This window comes from Symphalangus syndactylus, chromosome 1 (assembly GCF_028878055.3).
Source record: "Symphalangus syndactylus isolate Jambi chromosome 1, NHGRI_mSymSyn1-v2.1_pri, whole genome shotgun sequence".
Taxonomy (NCBI): domain Eukaryota; kingdom Metazoa; phylum Chordata; class Mammalia; order Primates; family Hylobatidae; genus Symphalangus; species Symphalangus syndactylus.
In genome coordinates this window covers 100,202,363-100,220,440 of record NC_072423.2, presented here as the reverse complement: position 1 = coordinate 100,220,440, position 18,078 = coordinate 100,202,363, and the positions used below count along the sequence as shown (strand labels likewise).

The window sequence follows — 18,078 nt, the reverse complement described above, 5'->3', positions numbered from 1 at the left end:
AGGTCAAGCCAAGAAGCTGTATTACCTGGTGCTCTACCAAGCTACAAACCGTTTGATCATGAAACCCGCACAGCCCCCAGCATGGAAGCTGTGGACCTCAAGGGGCACGGAGGGGTAGGGCTGCCTGGGGTCACCCCACCGGGCCCAAGCTGAGGGCCAGGTTGCCCTGCCCATGGCTGGCACTTACCTGGGCTGAATGGGTAGAGCTCATTGTCTCCGCCGAGGAGCAGGTTCCGGGTGAGCTTCCGGGGGTCGACTTTCTGAGGGGTGGAGGAAGGCGGACACAGGGAGAAGCGGCGCCGAAGGAAGGCCTCCTCCTTCATGCTGTGGGCGCTCGGGGTCTTCTGGAAGGAAGGAAGGAGGGGCAGCAGGAGGTCATCGCCCAGGAAGGGGCTTCAGAGCCACGTGGTGGGGTGCCCCTGGCTGAGAAATCCCCCTCTCAGGGGACTTCTGAGGCAGGGTGGGGAGGGCCTGGGCCCTGGGAGCCTGGTGGTGGGTGGTCGGCCAGGACAGCCCAGCTCAGGCGAATGGCTTTGGCCGGTGCCAGCCCTTTCCACGCCTGGCAGGAGGGCTGGACAGAGCCCTGGTCAGAAAGGCTCGTCACCACCCTCGGAAGACGTCCTTCTCAGAACCCCCGCCCCAGGTTCTGTGAGACTCTGGCCGCAGCCAAGCAGACCCACTTGGAGACACAGATTTTCCCTGCCGCATTTCCCTCCCATGTGACGGCACTCTGTGGTGGGGAGGGGTCTAGAGCTTCCATGGAGAAGACACACAGGGGTGAGGCCAGGTGGCCCCTGAGCACCAGGGAGTGGCTGGCACGGTGTTGGGCAGTCCGGGAGCCTGGCCTGCCATCCACCTAAGGGTCCCAGGAGCACCTCTGGTTAAGCCCACCTGAAGCTTGGGTGCCCCAATGGTTTCAGTTGTACCCACATGCACCCCAGCAAGAGAGGGAGCTCTGGGCGCTCATAGCCAGGCATACCTGCGTCCACGCCCAGCCCAAGACGTTGCATTCCCAGTGGGAGCTTCCTTCCTGCTTCACAAAAGAGGGAGGCCCCACAGCCAGGCCCTGACACCCACCTGCCTCGCTCTCCCAGCCCCGCCCACTGGCAGACCTGCCTTTCCCCTGTGGGTTCAGAAGCGGGTTCCTTGTCTCCTCCCCTGGAAGGAGAGAGGACAACAGGCGGTCCCCTCTGTCTGGCTCCCCACCAGCCCTACCCCTAGTAGTGCTGGGCCAAGCAGAGGATAACTGATTGCAGTCACGCCTTTGCAGGCACTTGAAGTTGACGGCGCCAAATCCACAGGGGTCTCAGCCCATTTTACAGATGAGAAAATCATGGCTCAGGGAATGGAAGGCCTCACCCTGTAATCGTGACCTGACAGGGGTTGGCAGAGCATCCCCTCCAGCTTCTAATCTTGTGTCCACTTCCCAAGGGCGAGCTCCTTAAAAACTACTGGTCAATTTACCTCCTTTCCCAATTTTCTGGGGCTGCTTCCTGCTGCCTCTGGACAGGCCAGTGGCATCCTGCCAAGCCCGGGACAAAGTCCTCGATTTCTCCCATGGCCCTGGGCTTTGCTGCGGGGGGCCTCGGACACACAGAGCCTTTCCTGCCGTGGCTTCAGGAGTGGGCTGGGTGGCCCAGGGTGTCTGTGCTCTTGGGGGCTTCTGTCCACCACCCCAGAGCCCCCTCTGTGCCCCCGGTCCCGAAGTCAGAGTGCAGAGGGGCTCCAAGGCTGCACCCAGGCTGGGCCAGCCCCTCCCTCACCCGGCGCCTGGCTCGGCTCATGACCTCGGCCATCTTACACACAGGGAAACTGGCTTCAGAGAGGCTGGCGTTTTGGCCCAGGTCACAGAGCTAACAATCAGCAATGCCCGTCTTTGAGCCAGGTGGAACTGATCCTAAAACCCAGCCGCTGAGTGTCTGCCCACTCAGTGTCTCAGCTCGGCTCAGCCAACCTGCCGCAGGGAAGCGGGTGGGCGGGAGGTCCTGGCCCTACTTGTCAATCACAACAAACAAGTCCTACTTGCCCAGGTGCAGCTCAGGCTGGGAACCAGCAGCTGAGCGGAGGCCGGGCTTACTCACTCAGCCAGCTGAGATTTTCCAAGCACCCAGGCTGGGCTGGGCACCGGGCAGCCAATGTAAGTGAGCAGCGATCCTGCTCTCAGGACCCACAGAGAGCCCTGGGATGTCCCGGGAAGTGTGGTGACAGTGATGCCCAGGTAGGTCTCCCTCACTCGGAACCTCCTGGGGCAGGGAGAGGGGCTCACAACCTAGCCTCAGCTGCCCTGTCTGGCTGTTTGTTCCAGTTCCACCTGGGCCAAGGTGCAGAGGGCATAGGGATCTTGGTACCTTTCTGCTCAGACACCCCACATGCCTTCTCCCAGCACCAATGACAGCCAGTGGGACTTTTTAGTCTGTGACCGCCACCATCCACTCATCTATACACCACACTCTTCTGCTCCCTTGTATCCCTCCATCTATACATACTTACGTCATCCCTTCCAGACATCCATCCATCCATCCATCCACCCACCCACCAATTCATCCATCCATCCACCTACCATCCTCCCATCTATCCATCCATCCATCCATCCACCCACCCACCAATTCATCCATCCATCCATCTACCATCCTCCCATCTATCCATCCATCCATCCATCCATCCACCCACCCATTCATTCATCCATCCATCCATCTACCATCCTCCCATCTATCCATCCATCCATCCATCCATCCACCCACCCATTCATTCATCCATCCATCCATCCATCCATCCATCCATCCATCCATTCATCCATCCATCCACCCACCCATTCATTTATCCATCAATCCATCTATCCATCCATCTATCCATTCATCCATCCATCCATCCATCCATCCATTCATCTACCATCCTCCCATCTATCCATCCATCCATCCATCCATCCATCCATCCATCCATCCATCCATCCACACACTCATCCATCCATCCTCCCATCCATCTATCCATCCACCCTCCCATCCATCTATCCATCCACCCATCCTCCCAGGCATCCATCCATCCATCCACCCACCCACCCACCCATTCATCTATCCATCCATCCACCCACTCATCCATCCATCCTCCTATCCATCCATCCATCCTCTCAGGCATCCATCCCTCCATCCACCATCTTCCCATCGATCCATCCATTCATCCATCGATCCATCCATCCATCCATCCACCCACTCACCCATTCATTCATCCATCCACCCACCAAACCATCTATCCATCCTCCCATCCATCCATCCATCCATCCATCCATCCATCCATCCACCCACCCATCCACCCATCCACCCACCCTCCCTCCCTTTCAGGCATCCATCCATCCTCCTGTCCATCCATCCATCCATCCACCCACCCACCCACCTGCCACCCCTCTATCCCTCCAGGAAGCTTTCCAGCCAGTCAGCTGACCAGCCTGATTCCACCTTCCTTCCCATTCACCTCACACTCAGACACATCTGAGGTGGTATTCAAATAATGTCTGAAACACTGATACGGAACAGACACTCACCAATCCAAATGCAATACAGGTGTGTACCAGGGACTATCACTCTGTGTGCCAACAACCCCAGACCAGTGTCCAGTGCCCCGGGCCCTGCAGACCACCTCTGACCTGCTCAGACAGAGTAGGCAGCAGCTCTCATCACAAGGCATCCTGGTCTGTGGAGCCCTTCTGGAGCCCCCCATCCCGTGGACTTCCTGATGCCCTCCAGCTGAGAGGTGCCTGCAGAGTGCCCCCATATGGTCACCTGGTGGGGAGGTGTTTGTTCATTTTAAAGGCTACGTCTCCCCAGTGGCTCCATATGGCATTTAGAACAAAGCCAGTCTCATCTCATCCCTGTTCCCCAAGCCCTCCCCACCACCCCATTCCCCAGCCCACTCTGTCGCCCACTCTGCTCCAGCCACACTGGCCCCTTTATGTTCCCATTCCTGCTGAATGCACCCGCCCACCATCTCCACATGGCCGAGTCCTCCTCAAATTCCACTCTCAGCTTCAATGTGACTTCCTGGAGGCTTGGCCACTCTGGGAGTCTATTCGGATTCTCCACGTAGCACTGGGAGTCCTTGGAGGGCTCCATGTTGCACTTCTTTGTTCTTTGCACACTCTCTTCTCCCACCAGATGCAGCACAGGTGAGGGGTGGCGGGGTCTGATCGTGGCTCTGTCCCAGCAGCCAAGGCAGGGACATGCGGCAGGTGCTTCCCATGTGTTTGGATTCACACAGGCTGCCTGTCATGTGTTGCACGGCTCGGGGGTGGAGACCCTGGGTGGTTGTGCAGCAGGTACTCCCCAGTGGAGGTGCGTGGGGTGCCTGCCTGCCTCTCCACTGTTCCTGAGGTCTCCAGGTCAGGGCAGGGTCCTCAGAGAGGTGAGCAGGGTTAGTTTCGGGCTGGTTTCCACTGGAACCCTAGTGAGGTTCCCAACCCCCGGCCATCTGCCACACCAGGCGTTGCCTAAGAAATAACGGAGAGTTGGCATCTGCAGGGTGTGAGCTGCTGAGGAATGAGGCCCTCTTGGTGCTAGCAGGACTTTCATCCACTGCAGTGGAAGCTGAAGGCTGGGAGCGCCAGGGAGCACAGCCCGTGATGGGAACCCCCCATGAGGGGAGGGAGAGAGGGAAAGAAGGATGGGTGGACAAGGAAACAGACACGCTGGCTGAGGCAGCAGTGACCTGGGATCCCACTCAAGCTGGGAAATGCAAAAGGCCTGTAATTGCCACTGGCCTGCACTGCTGTGGGGAAGCCCCAGGGCAGGCTCCAGCCACCAAGGACTCCAGGTGGACCCTCTAGGCCCAGCCCTCAGGATTCTGCCTGCCTGAGGCCACCCAAGGTTGATGTGGCGGTCGCTCTCAGCGGCCTCCATGCCCTGGGGGGCTGGCCTGTCCCTGACACCAGCAGCACCTTCACCCCCAGAGCCCCCAGTGACTCCCTACCCATCTGTACACAGCTGGGCCTCAGCCTGCAGTTGCCAAACCCTTTCTGCCACTGTGCATGGTGCTGTGTCCACCTCCAGCTTTGGTCTCACCCTGCCCCCACAGTTCTAAAGTCCAAGTGCAGGAGGGGACGCTGTGGGGCCTGGGAGGAAGGAGCCCCAGAGTGCCCCTCCCACGGTGAGACTGTCCCTGGGGCCAAAGAGGAAGTGTGGGCAATTCCAGTCTGAAAGGTCACGTTTCTGCCTAGTGGGGCCCCAGTCCCAAGACCCGAAGGTCCCCTAAGGAGGCTCACTCTGGAGGCCAGGGAACAGGGAGTGACTGGGGAAGAAGGCAGGGCTTGGGGGGTCACTAGATGTATGTGGTCCGCAGTGCCCAGCTCTGGCCAAGCCTCAGAGGAGGGAAGGGTGCAGACCTGGAGCTCAGAAACAGGCAGACGACAGGTGGGCCCGGAAGCCACCACCTGACCCCAAGTCCAAATCAGCCACAACCCTCTTCTGCAGCTTCCATTCCTGGGGGGGCCTAAGGAAATGTCCTGTTCCAATGTCACATCAGGTGCTGGGTCGCCTCGTGGGCCTCCTGCTGTCACCAGACAGGACAGGAAGGGCCTCCTGCTCTCCTCCAGGGGCCCTGTGTTTGCCACTGTAGCCGTCTGCTGGCCACCCAGCAGGCACAACTTCCAGCGTGGGGGGTCGCCTGTGCCCCCAGGAACCAATTCTCCAAGTGCCCCTTGCCTGGGGGAGTGCCAGGTTTTGTTCAGCTGTTGGGCAGACCTAGTGACCAGGGTGGAGGCCACTCTTCCTAGTCCAGAGTGAGCCAGGCCCAATCCCCAGCCTGTGAAGGCTCAAGGTGAGCAGGGCTGGCCCCCCAGCCCCTCCTCCTGCTGGTCCCTGGCCCATCCCAGGTGGGTGCCCTGCCCAGCTCTTCTCAGTCATGACCTTGTGCCTCTTTGGGCCTTTTGGAAAGGAGGGAGGGGGGCACCAAAAGGGAACACTTTGGACTTGAGTTGGGGTGGAGACCCGCTGTCCACCAAAAGAACGGGCTCTGAGTGGAGCCTCCTCTGCCATGTGGCGGGATAAGCCAGGGAGCCCACAGGGGCTGGGCTTCAGCTGCGTGAGTGGGTCTCCTCAGAGGTCTGCTGGGACTTGGGCGTGGGGTGGGGGTGATCCTGTGACCCAGAGAGGGGCTAAGGCTGAGGGTGGGGAAGGGGCAAGTGTGGGTGCCGGGTGCAGGCCCGTGGGCAGGGCCAACCACCAGCCTGGGAGAGCTGACAATCCCGCTCGTGGTCCCTAGGCTGGAGAGAGCACGTGGGAGAAGCTCGGCCCATGGAAGGCCCCCCTTTCTCTGCACCCCAGCCCCCGTGCTGGGCTTTTGCTTCTGCCTGGCCCTCTGCAGGGGGCTCCTCCTTCTTCCTTGGAGACCCAGCCCCTTTGTCCAGGAATCTTTCCCCTGCTGTTAGTCCTCAGGAGCAGCTGACTGCCCCTGTCTGTCTCTTTGGACCTGAAGTGCACCCTGGCGGTGCTTCGCTTTGGCCCGGGTGGGTTCCCCTGAATTGAGCTGTGCTGGGCTGGGCAGTGCTGGGTGGGGCTGTGCTTCCGCTAAGGGGACACTGGCCCAGCTGACTTCCTTGACTACTCAAGCACCTCTGGACCCAGTTGGGCGTGGCACACACAGGGGCCAACTCTGCATCTCTAGCATGAATTCGCTCATGGCTGGAAGGGGGCTTGAGAGACGCTGGAGCTGCTAAGGGCCAGGGAACTTTCTGGAGGGCCAGAGAGTAAGTGGGACAGAGAGCCAGAATTGTGGCAGCCAGGCAGAGGCCACTCCTGAGGCCCTCCTCTGGGCAAGGAGGTGGATGCCCAGGCAGGCAGGGATGAGTGCCCCTTCCACGTCCTCTCCTGAGACCCCAGCACCCTCCCCCAGGCTGGCCCCAGACTCCCACCCCTGCCTGTGCCCAAGGCTGCAGAATGCCCAGGCCAGATGGACATGTGGGGCTCTCAGGGACTGCAGGTGGCCGTGATGGTGTCGTGCAGCTGCTGCACTCCTGAGACCACAGCTAAGACACTGCCCCGTGGTGGCAGTGCCTGGGGGCCGCCCTGCCTGCGGCAGGGTCCCACCCACACCTAGAGCCACTGCTTGACCCCCCTTCCTGTTAATCACAGGCACCTCCTGGTCCCCTCCTCATGGCTCCCACTTCCTCCTGCCCTGCTGAGTTTCCTGGGCCATCTAGGAGTTGCGGAGGGGACAGAGGCGAGGGGACAGAGGCAAGGGCACAGGAAAGGAGTGAGCTCTGCCTCTGGGCTGACCACCCCTCCCCAGCCCCCACTGTGTAGGCTGGAGCAGGCTCTTCCTTCCATTTCTCATGTGGGGCATGAAAGACCGCTTCCACCACTGGGGGACAAGAGGTCCCATGTGGTGCCAGCCCAGAGCAGATGGGGAGGGACAGGTCAGGTTCTGCCTCTGCCTAGCCAGCCCTGTGTCCCCAAGGATGCTTGCCTCTGGACACCTGGGGAGGGGCCGTGCTCTCTGACCCCATGCCAAGGCCAGCTGTTTGGCAGCATGGGGCCCAGGCCCCTCGGGGGCCCCACCCAGAGCCAGTGCACATGGCCCCCCTGCCTCCCCCAGCTGCCTTCCCAGCAGTTATCCGGCCTCCAAAGTGCTCCTCACCCCCTGCCTCCCAGACGCTCGCCTTCGGGCTGGGATAAAGGGATTCTTGTAAAGAAAGGTCACTGGCGCCTCATCCGGCTGCACAGAGCCATCAGCTGGGGCCACATTTAGCTCAACCTCGGCCAAGGGCAGACACTGCCTCCGCTCTGGGAAAGGCTGAAGCTCTGAGAAGGAATCCAACTGAGTCTTGGACTCACTACGCATCCTCTGTGTGCCCAATTCCTCCTCTGTCCTCCTGCAGAGGCCCGGGGACCACAGAGCTGGGGAAAAGGGCCCAGCCCTGCCTCCAATGGCTGTGTGGCCTCAGCTGGCCACCTTCATCTCTCAGGCCCTGTTTGTAAATCAGGACTTGCTCTGAGCCAGGGAGATGATGTCCCAGACCCACAGGAGGCCCTGGGGAAGGCGCCTGCAGAGGTGACTGTGAGCTCAGACCCAGCCCCCTCCACGCCTATGTGGCTTCCTCACCCACAGCCCAGAGTGACAGGGCTGGGCCGAGCTGCATGGGGGCAGAGAGGAGGCTCTGGCCACTGGGGTGCTCCATCAATTGGCAGGGGCCAGAAAAGCAGGAACTCTGCAGCCAGCCTTCAGCAGTAACATCCGGCATAGATACTTCTGCCTAAACCGGATAGATTCTCGTTCAAGACTGCAGGGGGGGAAATGCTCTGAAATCACAAAGATAAAGGAACATAAGCCCACATGCTTGGCTCTTCGCACATGGGATGGAGAGGTCAGTGGGTCCCAAGGAAGGACAGCAGCCATCAGTTAAAGGACAGCAGCCATCATGTCAACACCATACGTTTGCATTTCAGAAACTTGCTAAGGTCCCAATGCAAGTGACCATGAAGATCCTGCTGTGAGGAAACCACGCAGGCCTCCTGAGTCACCCCAGGGAGACCACCACAGCAACAGATGCACTCCCTGAGAGCAGACAGCAGCACAAGGGACCAGGCTGCTGTGTCTGGGTGGACTGAATGCCTAGTGCTAATGTGGGCAGCTGGACCACTCCTGCAGGAGCAGCAGCCTCTTCAGAGAGCCGTGGTATGCACTTCAGCTGTGGCAGCTGGGCCCTGGGGGGCTTGGGACATGGGCTTTCCCAGGACACCTGCTGCACTGATGGACTTTAAAGCCCCCAGGCCCTCCTGGACGTTCTGTCCCATCTGATATGATTCTCAGAACACTCGCAAGGTGCGGGGAGCAGGGGTTATCATCACATTTTAAAGATGCAGTGGGCCAGGTGTGGTGGCTCAAGCCTGTAATCCCAACACTTTGGGATGCTGAGGCGGGTGGATTGCTTGAACCTAGAAGATCGAGATCAGCATGGGCAACATAGTGAGACCCTGTCTCTACAAAAATAAAAACAATTAGCCAGTTGTAGTGGCACATGCCTGTGGTCCCAGCTACTTGGGAGGCTGAGGTGGGAGGATTGCTTGAGCCTGGGAGGTCGAGGCTGCTATGAGCCATGGTCATGCCACTGCACTCAGCCTGGGTGACAAAGTGAGACCCCCATCACACACACACACACGATGCAGAAACCGGGACCCCAAGAGGGGAAACGGCCCATCTAAGGTCTTGTGGTCCAGGCTGCGCCTGGGATCCCCTCAAAGGAGCACAGTTCAAGTCCCAAATCCCCTTTGGAGATAGCTGTGGAGGTGAGGGGGAGGGCAGGCCTCCCTCTGGGGAGACATCTCTCAGAGGCAGCCGTGGAGTGGCTGAACCTCAAGAGGGGCACAGGAAGTGGCCTGCACCGCTGAGGACGCAGTGTCGAACCATGCCTGCATGTTCTCTGGGCTGCCTCAGCCAAGTCCTCTGCCTGTGGGCCCGGCCAGGCCAGCCCGTCCCCGGCCCTGTCCACCTGTCCTCCTGATCGACACCAGGCCCAGTGAAGGCTCAGAGCAGCTACCGGGTCAGCTGGCCTTGGTACCCCGACCCCACACCCCTGTAGCCGATCACTCCACCAGCCCTAAGAAGCCCTGGCATGGGGGCTGGGCTGGGCGTGGTCCCTGAGGCAGGCCTGGCCCCACCACATCCCAACTAGACGCCGCCCACCTGTCCCAACTGAAAGGAGACTGATTTTCAGATGCTAGCTGCAGCCAGGTGGCAGCAGGGGTCAGCCGGGGAGGGGCAAGGGGCTGGGGGCCGTCACTTAGAGGCAGCGCAGCTGGAGGCAGGGGCCTGCTGGGATTGTGGACACAATCTCAAATGCGCCACGCTGAGCCTCAGCATTCACACTGGAAATAGGACATGAACCTGGGCCCCCAAGGGAGCCTGGACACCCAATTCCAGAAAAGACGCTCACCTGCAGTTCTGTGGGGCTGGCCTCTGTCCTGAATGCCCTCAGGCACACCTGGGGCCTCTTCTGGGTGGTGCCAGTGCCCCCTTGCCTGGCCCTCCCGGTGAGGCTCCTGGGCTCCGTGTGCCACCCCCAGTGGACTGCCCTGCAGGCCGCTGCCTACCCAGGTGGGGGGACCAAAGGAGAAGCAGCTGGGCTGTGGCCACCTAGGCACACGCGGCTGAGAAGCTGAGCACATGGCTGTGTCTCCTCATCTGGCCCAGCCTGCTCATCCTCCTAATTCCAGGGCAGCCTGGAGCCAGGCGTGTGGGCAAAAACTCCAACAGGAAGACCAGAGCAAAACAAAGAGGACGCAGCTGCTGTGGGCTAAGACTGAGGTCTCTCTCCGCCCTCCAGGGGCACCTGAGCTCCAAGGTCAGGGACTGGGTGACGGGGCGTCGCTGACACTGAGTGGGGAGCCTGGGGTGCGAGCAGGCCCACACTCTCCCCCAAAACCCTCCAGCCTCAGTCTCCCCCACTGCCCACCCACACGCCACCTCCATGGGGACCTTCCACAGCTGTTCCTGTTCAGGGGACCCTGGGGTGACCATGAGGCAGCGGGCCTAAGAGCCAGGGAGGTGGAAGCTTCCAGCCCTGGAGGAGCACGTGGCCACCGGCCAGCTGAGTGAGTGGAGACCAGGAGGCCGTGCAGGAGGGGCGGCCCCAGGGGCTGGGGTCATGGCCAAGCCTGCTGGGGTCTGCCGGGGGCATCAGCTCTGAAGGTTCCGGCTGTGCTATTGCCAGTATTCTGTGGGGCCACGAGAAACCTGCCGGGATGATGGGGAAGGAGGAGCCACCAGGCTAGGGCAGAGGTAGAGACAGACCTCAGTGATGGAGTTGAGCCCATTCTGGGAAAGGCAGGGAGGAGTGGCCTCCGGTGAGTGAGCAGGTGGCTTTAATCACCAGCCCAGGCACCCAGCTCTGCCCGCAGGTGTTTGGGGGCAGGATGGGGGTGGCAGCCCTTCCCCTGGCCTCTGGACAAGCCCCCGCCCCAGGGAGGCCTTGCTGCCTTGCTCGATGGGGAGGAGTCACTTCCAGAGGCCTCCTGAGGGCACATCCAGCCTCCCCTCCTCTCTCTCTGTCCCTTGGCTCCCCTCTCTGGGCTCCTGGACCCTGGGTCCAAGTGCTGCTTCCCCCCGGCCTCTCTTCCTTCAGGCAGCCAGCCTTCCCTGCTGGAGTCCCCGAGGCCCAGCCATGCGTCCTGAAGGAGCACAAGCTCCTAGGGTGCGTTCACTTGCAGAGGCTGAAGGTGGTGGTGGGGTGGGGCGCTCATGGCCTGGCCTGTGGTTGGCCAAGGACACCGACAGGAGCTCTTCCCTGCAGCTCCCAGCAGGCCTGCAGAGGTGCCCCCCGTGCTCTGAGGAGCCAGCCTCACAAGATCATTCATCGCAAGCTCTGGGCCCACCGCTCAGCTGTGCAGCCTGGGAGGGGGGTCTGCAGCGGTCTGCCAAGCAGCACCTCTGCCAAGGAGCTCCCTCTGCAGAGGAGAACCTGGCCAAGGTCCCCCAAATTGCAGCCACCATCTCAGGCTGTATTAACAGAGGTTGAGTCCTCAGAAGGAGGGAGGGGATAATTGCAGTGGAGTCTCCCTGGCCAGGCTGCTGAGTTCAGCTCTGGAAGGGGCAGCCCACAGCAATGCTCTCTGCGAAGGGCCAGCGTGGTGCCACCCAGGAGTGACACACACAGCCAAGCTCTCCCCTGTATCCCTCAGGTGCTGGATAGGCAGGGTAGGGCTCACAGCCGAGCCAGGACACCCTTCCCAGGGCCAAGGCAGCCCAGGAAAAGCCAGCACAGCATGTCCTCCTGAGAGGCCTGTGAGGACACTCAGGGGTCCCAGTCTGAGGGGGAACACAAGGCCCTGACCTGGTAGCCCACTTTCAACACTCCGTGAGCATGCAGGGCCTCCCCCAGCAGAGAGGGGCACCGAGGGAAGCCAGGACCCCAGGCAGTGCCCTCTGCCCACCCAGGTACATGGTACTCTGCCAGTGGACACGCATCGTTGTCCCGGCTCCCCTCTGCCCCCCAGCTCACATTACCCAGGACTGGCTGTAGGAGCCTTGTTTCCAAGACCAGAGAGGTCATAAGATCACCTGCTGCCCACACGTCCCATCCTAGACCTCCTTGGGGTATGTGGGTACCTGGGGCGGCTCCTCATGTCCAGGAGCTGAGGCTGCCCCTGGGTGTACCAAGGTGAGGTGTCTACCCCACCCCCACCCGCCCACGCAGGGCTGTAGCTGGTGCTCTGTCAGTCCATGGGTGTGACAACCCAGGGGGCCCCGGGGCCAGGTGGCCACCTCAGAGCCACTCCTTCCCCGATGCCATCTGTCAAGGGTCAGGGGTCACACAGTGCAGAGAAGAAGACACAAAGCCTGGCAGGTAGGACCCTGGGGGCACCAACTTGGGTGGGGGTCAGCCAATGCCTTGTATGGAGAGGCCCACAAAACAGGAATAAAAACCACCTAACAACACAAACAACAACGTCAAACCATAAAGCCTCATCCCAGGCGGTTTCGAGCGCTTTGATGCTGTTAGCCACCCAGGCTTCCCCCTGCCCAGCAGACAGTATCGTCATCATGTGTGACGCAGGGAGGGCACGGGAGATGCCACCGAGTCGTGATTGCTCCCGGACAATGCACAGCGTCCCTTGACCAAGCGCCTCCTGCTCACCTGGGAATGGACCCCCGGGTCCAGCATCCTCCCTGTGACTCTGCACAGTGGGAAGGACGTGGACTCTAGAAACCCCTCCTGCCCCAGCAGGCAGGTCCAGCCCCATGGCCTCCTTGGTTCCCCTAAGAATAGAGCTTCCAGAAGGGCCCCCAATCTGTCTCACACAAGAAATGGGGGGTCTCAAACGGAAGGACCCCCAATCTGTCTTCCGCTGTGGTGGAGAGCTTGCCAAGGTGTTCAGGAAATGGGATTAATGGGGTCCATTACGGCCCAAGTTGCGCAGAGAGGACAGGGAGGGGCTGGATTTTGCTGACCTCCAAGGGAAACTCTTCTATGAACGGAAAGCTCGTGCCTCATTCAACACGTTGCCAAGTGGCGATTCCCATGCATCCCAGTGCTTTGCTGAGGTGCCTACGCCACCCTTGCATGTGCGTCCTCCCCTGGGCACAGGATGCTAAACGGGGTGACAGTAGGAACACCCACCCCCCACCTGCCTCCCACCCAGTGCAGGGACTGGGAGGACTCTACACCCTGGAAGGAAAAAAGACCGCAAGAGTGCAAATGAGCCATTTTCCCACTTTCTCTCCATGTTACAGTTGCAGTTTCATTTCTTGTCTTTCTTTTTCTTTCTTTCTTTTTTTTTTTTTTTTTGAGATGGAGTCTCACTCTGTTGCCCAGACTGGAATGCAATGGCACGATCTTGGCTCACTGCAACCTCCCAGGTTCAAGCGATTATCCTGCCTCAGCCTCCCACGCCACTGGGACTATAGGCGCCTGCCACCATGACCGGCTAAAATTTTTTTGTATTTTTTCAGTAGAGACACGGTTTCACTATGTTGGCCAGGCCGGTCTTGAACTCCTGACCTCAAGTGATCTGGCTGCCTCGGCCTCCCAAAGTGCTGGGATTACCGGCGTGAGCCATCGTGACTGGCGGACAGCTGGTTTCTGAGGCCAAGAGAAGAAGCTGACTTGCCCAGGGCCACACAGCAGGTTGGTGCAGGAGGTGCCGGGCCTTGGTGCCACCCCAAAGTCCATGGGGCTGCCCACAGCTGGGGGAGTGCAATGCCCAGATGGTCCAAGAGAACACTTTCTGGGCTGCTGGTCTGTACAACTGGGAAGCCCCTGCCTCTCCACCACAACCCCTCCACGCCCTGCTGCCACAAGGGCCCAGGATCCCTCCCCACTCGCCAATCCCTGTCCCAGGAGGTCACATTTCACCCGGATGTTTAGCTCCCCTCCCGTTTTACAAATGAGGAAACTGAGACACAGGAAAATGAAATGAATGACTCCATCCTACAGGCCTGAGAGTCACCGTCTTGCGGGCGGAGAGCTGGGTGGTGTGTTTATAAACAGGACCGCTGGTTTCATGTCTCTGCCTCTCCACATAGACCCACTCAGGTGGAGACCTGTCCCTCTGTCTCCGTGTACGCGGGGCCTGGCAGGAAGTCGTGTGCAGGGGTGGAGGCTGGAAGACCAGCAGGTCTCCCTTCGCCTAGGGATCCCCGAGCCCCATGCAGCCTTGCGGGTGGAAGGGCAGTGACTGCCCATCCCCTGCACACACAGAAACAGCGAGGCCGGAGGAAAAAAGACAAAACCAGTCACCCAGGATGGCGGACGGCACGCGGGGTGGGGGTGTGTGAGCAGAGACGCTTGGGACCCCGCATCTGGGTCTGGACGGTCTTGGTGCCTGCAGAGCAGGGCAGAGGAGGCAGGTGCAGAGCAGGGCAGAGGAGGCAGGTGCAGGGCGGGGCGGAGGAGGCAGGTGCAGAGCGGGGCGGAGGAGGCAGGTGCAGAGCGGGGCGGAGGAGGCAGGTGCAGAGCGGGGCGGAGGAGGCAGGTGCAGAGCGGAGCGGAGGAGGCAGGTGCAGAGCGGGGCGGAGGAGGCAGGTGCAGAGCGGGGCGGAGGAGGCAGGTGCAGAGCGGGGCGGAGGAGGCAGGTGCACAGTGGGGCGGAGGAGGCAGGTACAGTCCAGTGCATGGACCAGTGACCGGCTCCAGGGGTCCATGGGAGGCTGCACTGTGGGCGAAAACGCACGGACGCAACACACCCAAGAGAAGCAACAACACGCCCCCAGGTGGTCCGCGCATACACGCTCCCAGCAGCACGGCTCAGGGCCATCAGAAAGCGGACACAGACAGACGTCCACACGGCAGGGATGAACGGATAAACATGGGTCGCATCTGCGCGACGGACAGAAGAACATTCGGCCTTCAAGAGGCAGGAAGCACAGCACTCACACATGCGATGACACGGATGAGCCGCAGATATGTGCCAAGTGAAAGAAGCCAGATACCAAAGGCCACATATTGTCCGCTTCCACGCCCACACAGTGTCCAGGACAGGCAGGCCCAGACACGGAACACAGACTGGTGCTTGCCAGGGCCCGGCCCGGTTCTGTCCCAGTTTCCTGGGGCTATTTGGAGAAAGAGCACGGGCTTTGGAGTCCACTATGACTGGAGGGTGACCAGATGATTCAGGAGTCCTGGGCCCTTGGTTTGCTTTACTGCAGCCCAGGGGGTCCTCCTAGCTCCTGGCTGTGGTCAGAGCTGAGCAGGGCCCGAGGAAGGCACCCGGGCTGCAGTGCACAGCAGATGCTGTGGTATCGGCAGCTCTTGGGATCATCCTGTGTGGTGGGAGCTCTGGGGTGGACGCTGGGTTTGGGTAGCAGGACCGAGGGTCGATGGCCTCAAGTCACACTGAGTCAGGCCTGGCAGGGGCCGGCTGCTCCAACACCCACTGAGCCCAGCAAGCCTCGACGGCTCCTCCCATCCTCAGGGGGTCCCACAGCCCTGAGACCAAACACGGGTTTATTGTTTGTGAGGTGGTTCAAGCACGCTGCATCAGGACAGAAATACACAAAAAACCCAACGCGGGTGGAAGTGACAGGCAAGTGGGGACAGAAAGTGCCCCTCCTCTGCAGCTCACACTCTGGGGGATACAATGAAACCGCTGGCAACGAGAGCCCCAGGGAAGTGGGGTGCCATGGTGCCAAGGAGCAGTGTGAGGTGCCCTCGACATGGTAAAGACCCCGTAATGGGGAGCTGGAGTGTGCAGAAACGCTGGCGGTGGCGGACTATGGGTGACCGATGCTGTTTCTTTAAAAAGCAAAGTGGAATTTCTATAACTCTTCACATTCCCATCAATGCATTGATCATGATCACAGCCAGCAGTGAACCCGCCAGGCTCCGTGGCCGGGACCAGCTGACCTCTGCAAGGGAGTGCGGGCTGGGCCTGGCCTGACCCCGTTCCACCGACACTGAGACAGCAGACGCCGGCCCCAAATTCCACCACCTGCGACTGGCCGAGCAGCCACACATGCGGGTGGTCTGACTTTGGGGACACCTGATCTTATGCTGCCTCTTGGGGATCATTTTTATAATGGGAAAAACACGTCCCCCTTACAAATCCTGCAAGTCCGGGGTCTGCTGGAGCCAACCCCCAGTCCCCCATGGCATCCCCACGCTCAGGCAGCCACCCTAGTGGGAGGCCAGGCCTGGGGCCAGGCTGCAGCTCGTTCCCCAGGACCTGCGAGAACCACCTCCCTGGCACCCGGATCCTCCAGGATGGTCTCATACCAAGATCTTCAGTAACATCTGCAGAGACCTGGATTCCAAGCAAGGCCACATCCACAAGTACCTGGGGTTAGGACCTGGACACGTTTTTGGGGGACACTGTTCACCCCATTACAGGCAGCTTCTGTAGCATCTAGCCCAGCGGAGGCCTTTGGGGGCAGCCTGGCTCTTTGCAACTCCCCACGGAAGGGGCACCGCGCTCCCCTCAGCCACAGGAGCCCATCCCTCCCCGCTCTGCCTGGCCCTCACGCTCTCTGCATGCACCTGTGCTGGCCCCGTGCCTACCTGGATTAGGCGAAGCCCATCAACTCGCCCCACTGCCTCCCATCGCCTGTGGCAGAGCCACCTTTTCAACCCTGTCAGCCCCTTGAGGAACCTCCCCCAGGGCTCCAGCCTCCAGATGAAGCCTTGGGCCCTGCCCCTCCCTCCACCACCAGCTGTGCCACCTCAGCAGGGCCCGCAATTCTGTCACACTGGCAGCCCCTGCAACCAGTCCCACAGGCCAGGCCACTTCACGAGCCCCATTCCCCTGGTCACATCCCCTCCTCCCGGGCCAGCACTGTCTCCCACTGCCCCACAGCCTCCACTGAACCTTCTGGAAGCCATCCCTGCCCAGTGAGTTGGCACTCACTTGCCTGCTGTCCTGGCCATGATGTTCTTGGGGTAGGGGTTTGGCCTCTTGAGGGCTGGGAACATCGGACCCGGCTGCAGTCCCAGCGCCGGCTGAGACCCACACACAAGAGCAGGGGTCTGCGCTGGGGGCTGCTTCCTGGAGGACATTCACAGACTCGCACCCTCAGACCCCAGACCAGCAGGGCCAACGTGGCATTTATAGCCCCTGCGCAGTTTACAGACAAGAAGAGGGAGGTCCTGGTGGGAAGTGGGGCCTGGTCAACCAAGACCGGACCAGAACCCTGGCCTGTCGACCTCAGTGGTTGGCAATGGGCACCTGGTAGCCCATCCTGTGTTCACTTAACTTTGTTACCTGGAGGAAAGTCACAACTCCCAGACACTCCTAGATGACTCTGGGTGGGCTGAGGGTTACAGGGACACTGGTACACGCTCCCGGGGTCACAATCGGCAAACGTGCTCTGAACACCACCCTTAGCTGCCGTTACACCTGCGGATGGGAGGATTCACCTGGGGGCCCCTCCGCCCTGCTGTGAGCAAGCCAGACCCAGTGGCCTTGCCCCCAGGAGCCCATGAAAGCTTCGTGTCGTTTCTATTCCAGGCCCTTCCATCTCACCAGATGCTAGGGGTATAAAGAGAAACATAAGCCAGGGTCCCGCAGCCCCGTCGGAGCTCTCAGACCAGGGCGGGCAGACCAGCAAGACGGACACATTGCCTTATGAGCCGCACCCCGCCGCACACCCATCTCTGGGGAAGACTGTTCTTTCCTGCGGGAAACCCCCCGGGGGGCCTGTGGGACTCTTTGAGGAGCCAGAGCTCACTCCGGGGGAGGTGAGGGCAGACGAGGAGGGGAACTCACGGGAAGGTAGGAGAGGGGTCTCGTTTGTGGATTCCTCTACAGGATTTCTGACCTCTGAGAGTGAGGGACAGAGAGAATGCAGGTGGAGATTCTGGCCTGAGGAGAGGCTGGGTGGGACGTGGTGACCAGAAGCCCCCTGCCTGTGGGCACAGCTGTTGGACTCTGTCACGGCATGGCTGGGACGAGGCACCCGCTGTCTTTCTGGCACCTGGTTTCCATCGCACCCGGTTTTGGGCACTTCATCGCTTGCCTTCTGCAGAGCTGCTAGGCCGCTGGGCACACAGCCGCGCCTGAGTGCCTGGGGAGAGGCCAGCTCCAGGCTGCGGGCTTCTCTCTGGGGAGGGGGACAATCCTGGGGCCCCTCTGGGGTTTGGGAGATGACGGAGTTGGCCTTTGTACA

The 18,078-nt window shown here is 60.6% G+C and overlaps 1 protein-coding gene across 2 annotated transcripts in view; it reads right to left on the bottom strand.

Annotated features, from left to right (window-relative positions):
• Positions 1-18,078, bottom strand: part of OSBPL5 (oxysterol binding protein like 5) — a 78,709-nt gene that overhangs the window by 42,314 nt on the left and 18,317 nt on the right. For both annotated transcript variants that reach the window (XM_055271577.2, XM_055271593.2), the window contains exon 2: positions 188-344. In XM_055271577.2, coding sequence (XP_055127552.1) covers positions 188-323 — 136 coding nt within the window. In that variant the 5' untranslated portion in view covers positions 324-344. The remainder of the gene's footprint in view (positions 1-187; positions 345-18,078) is intronic.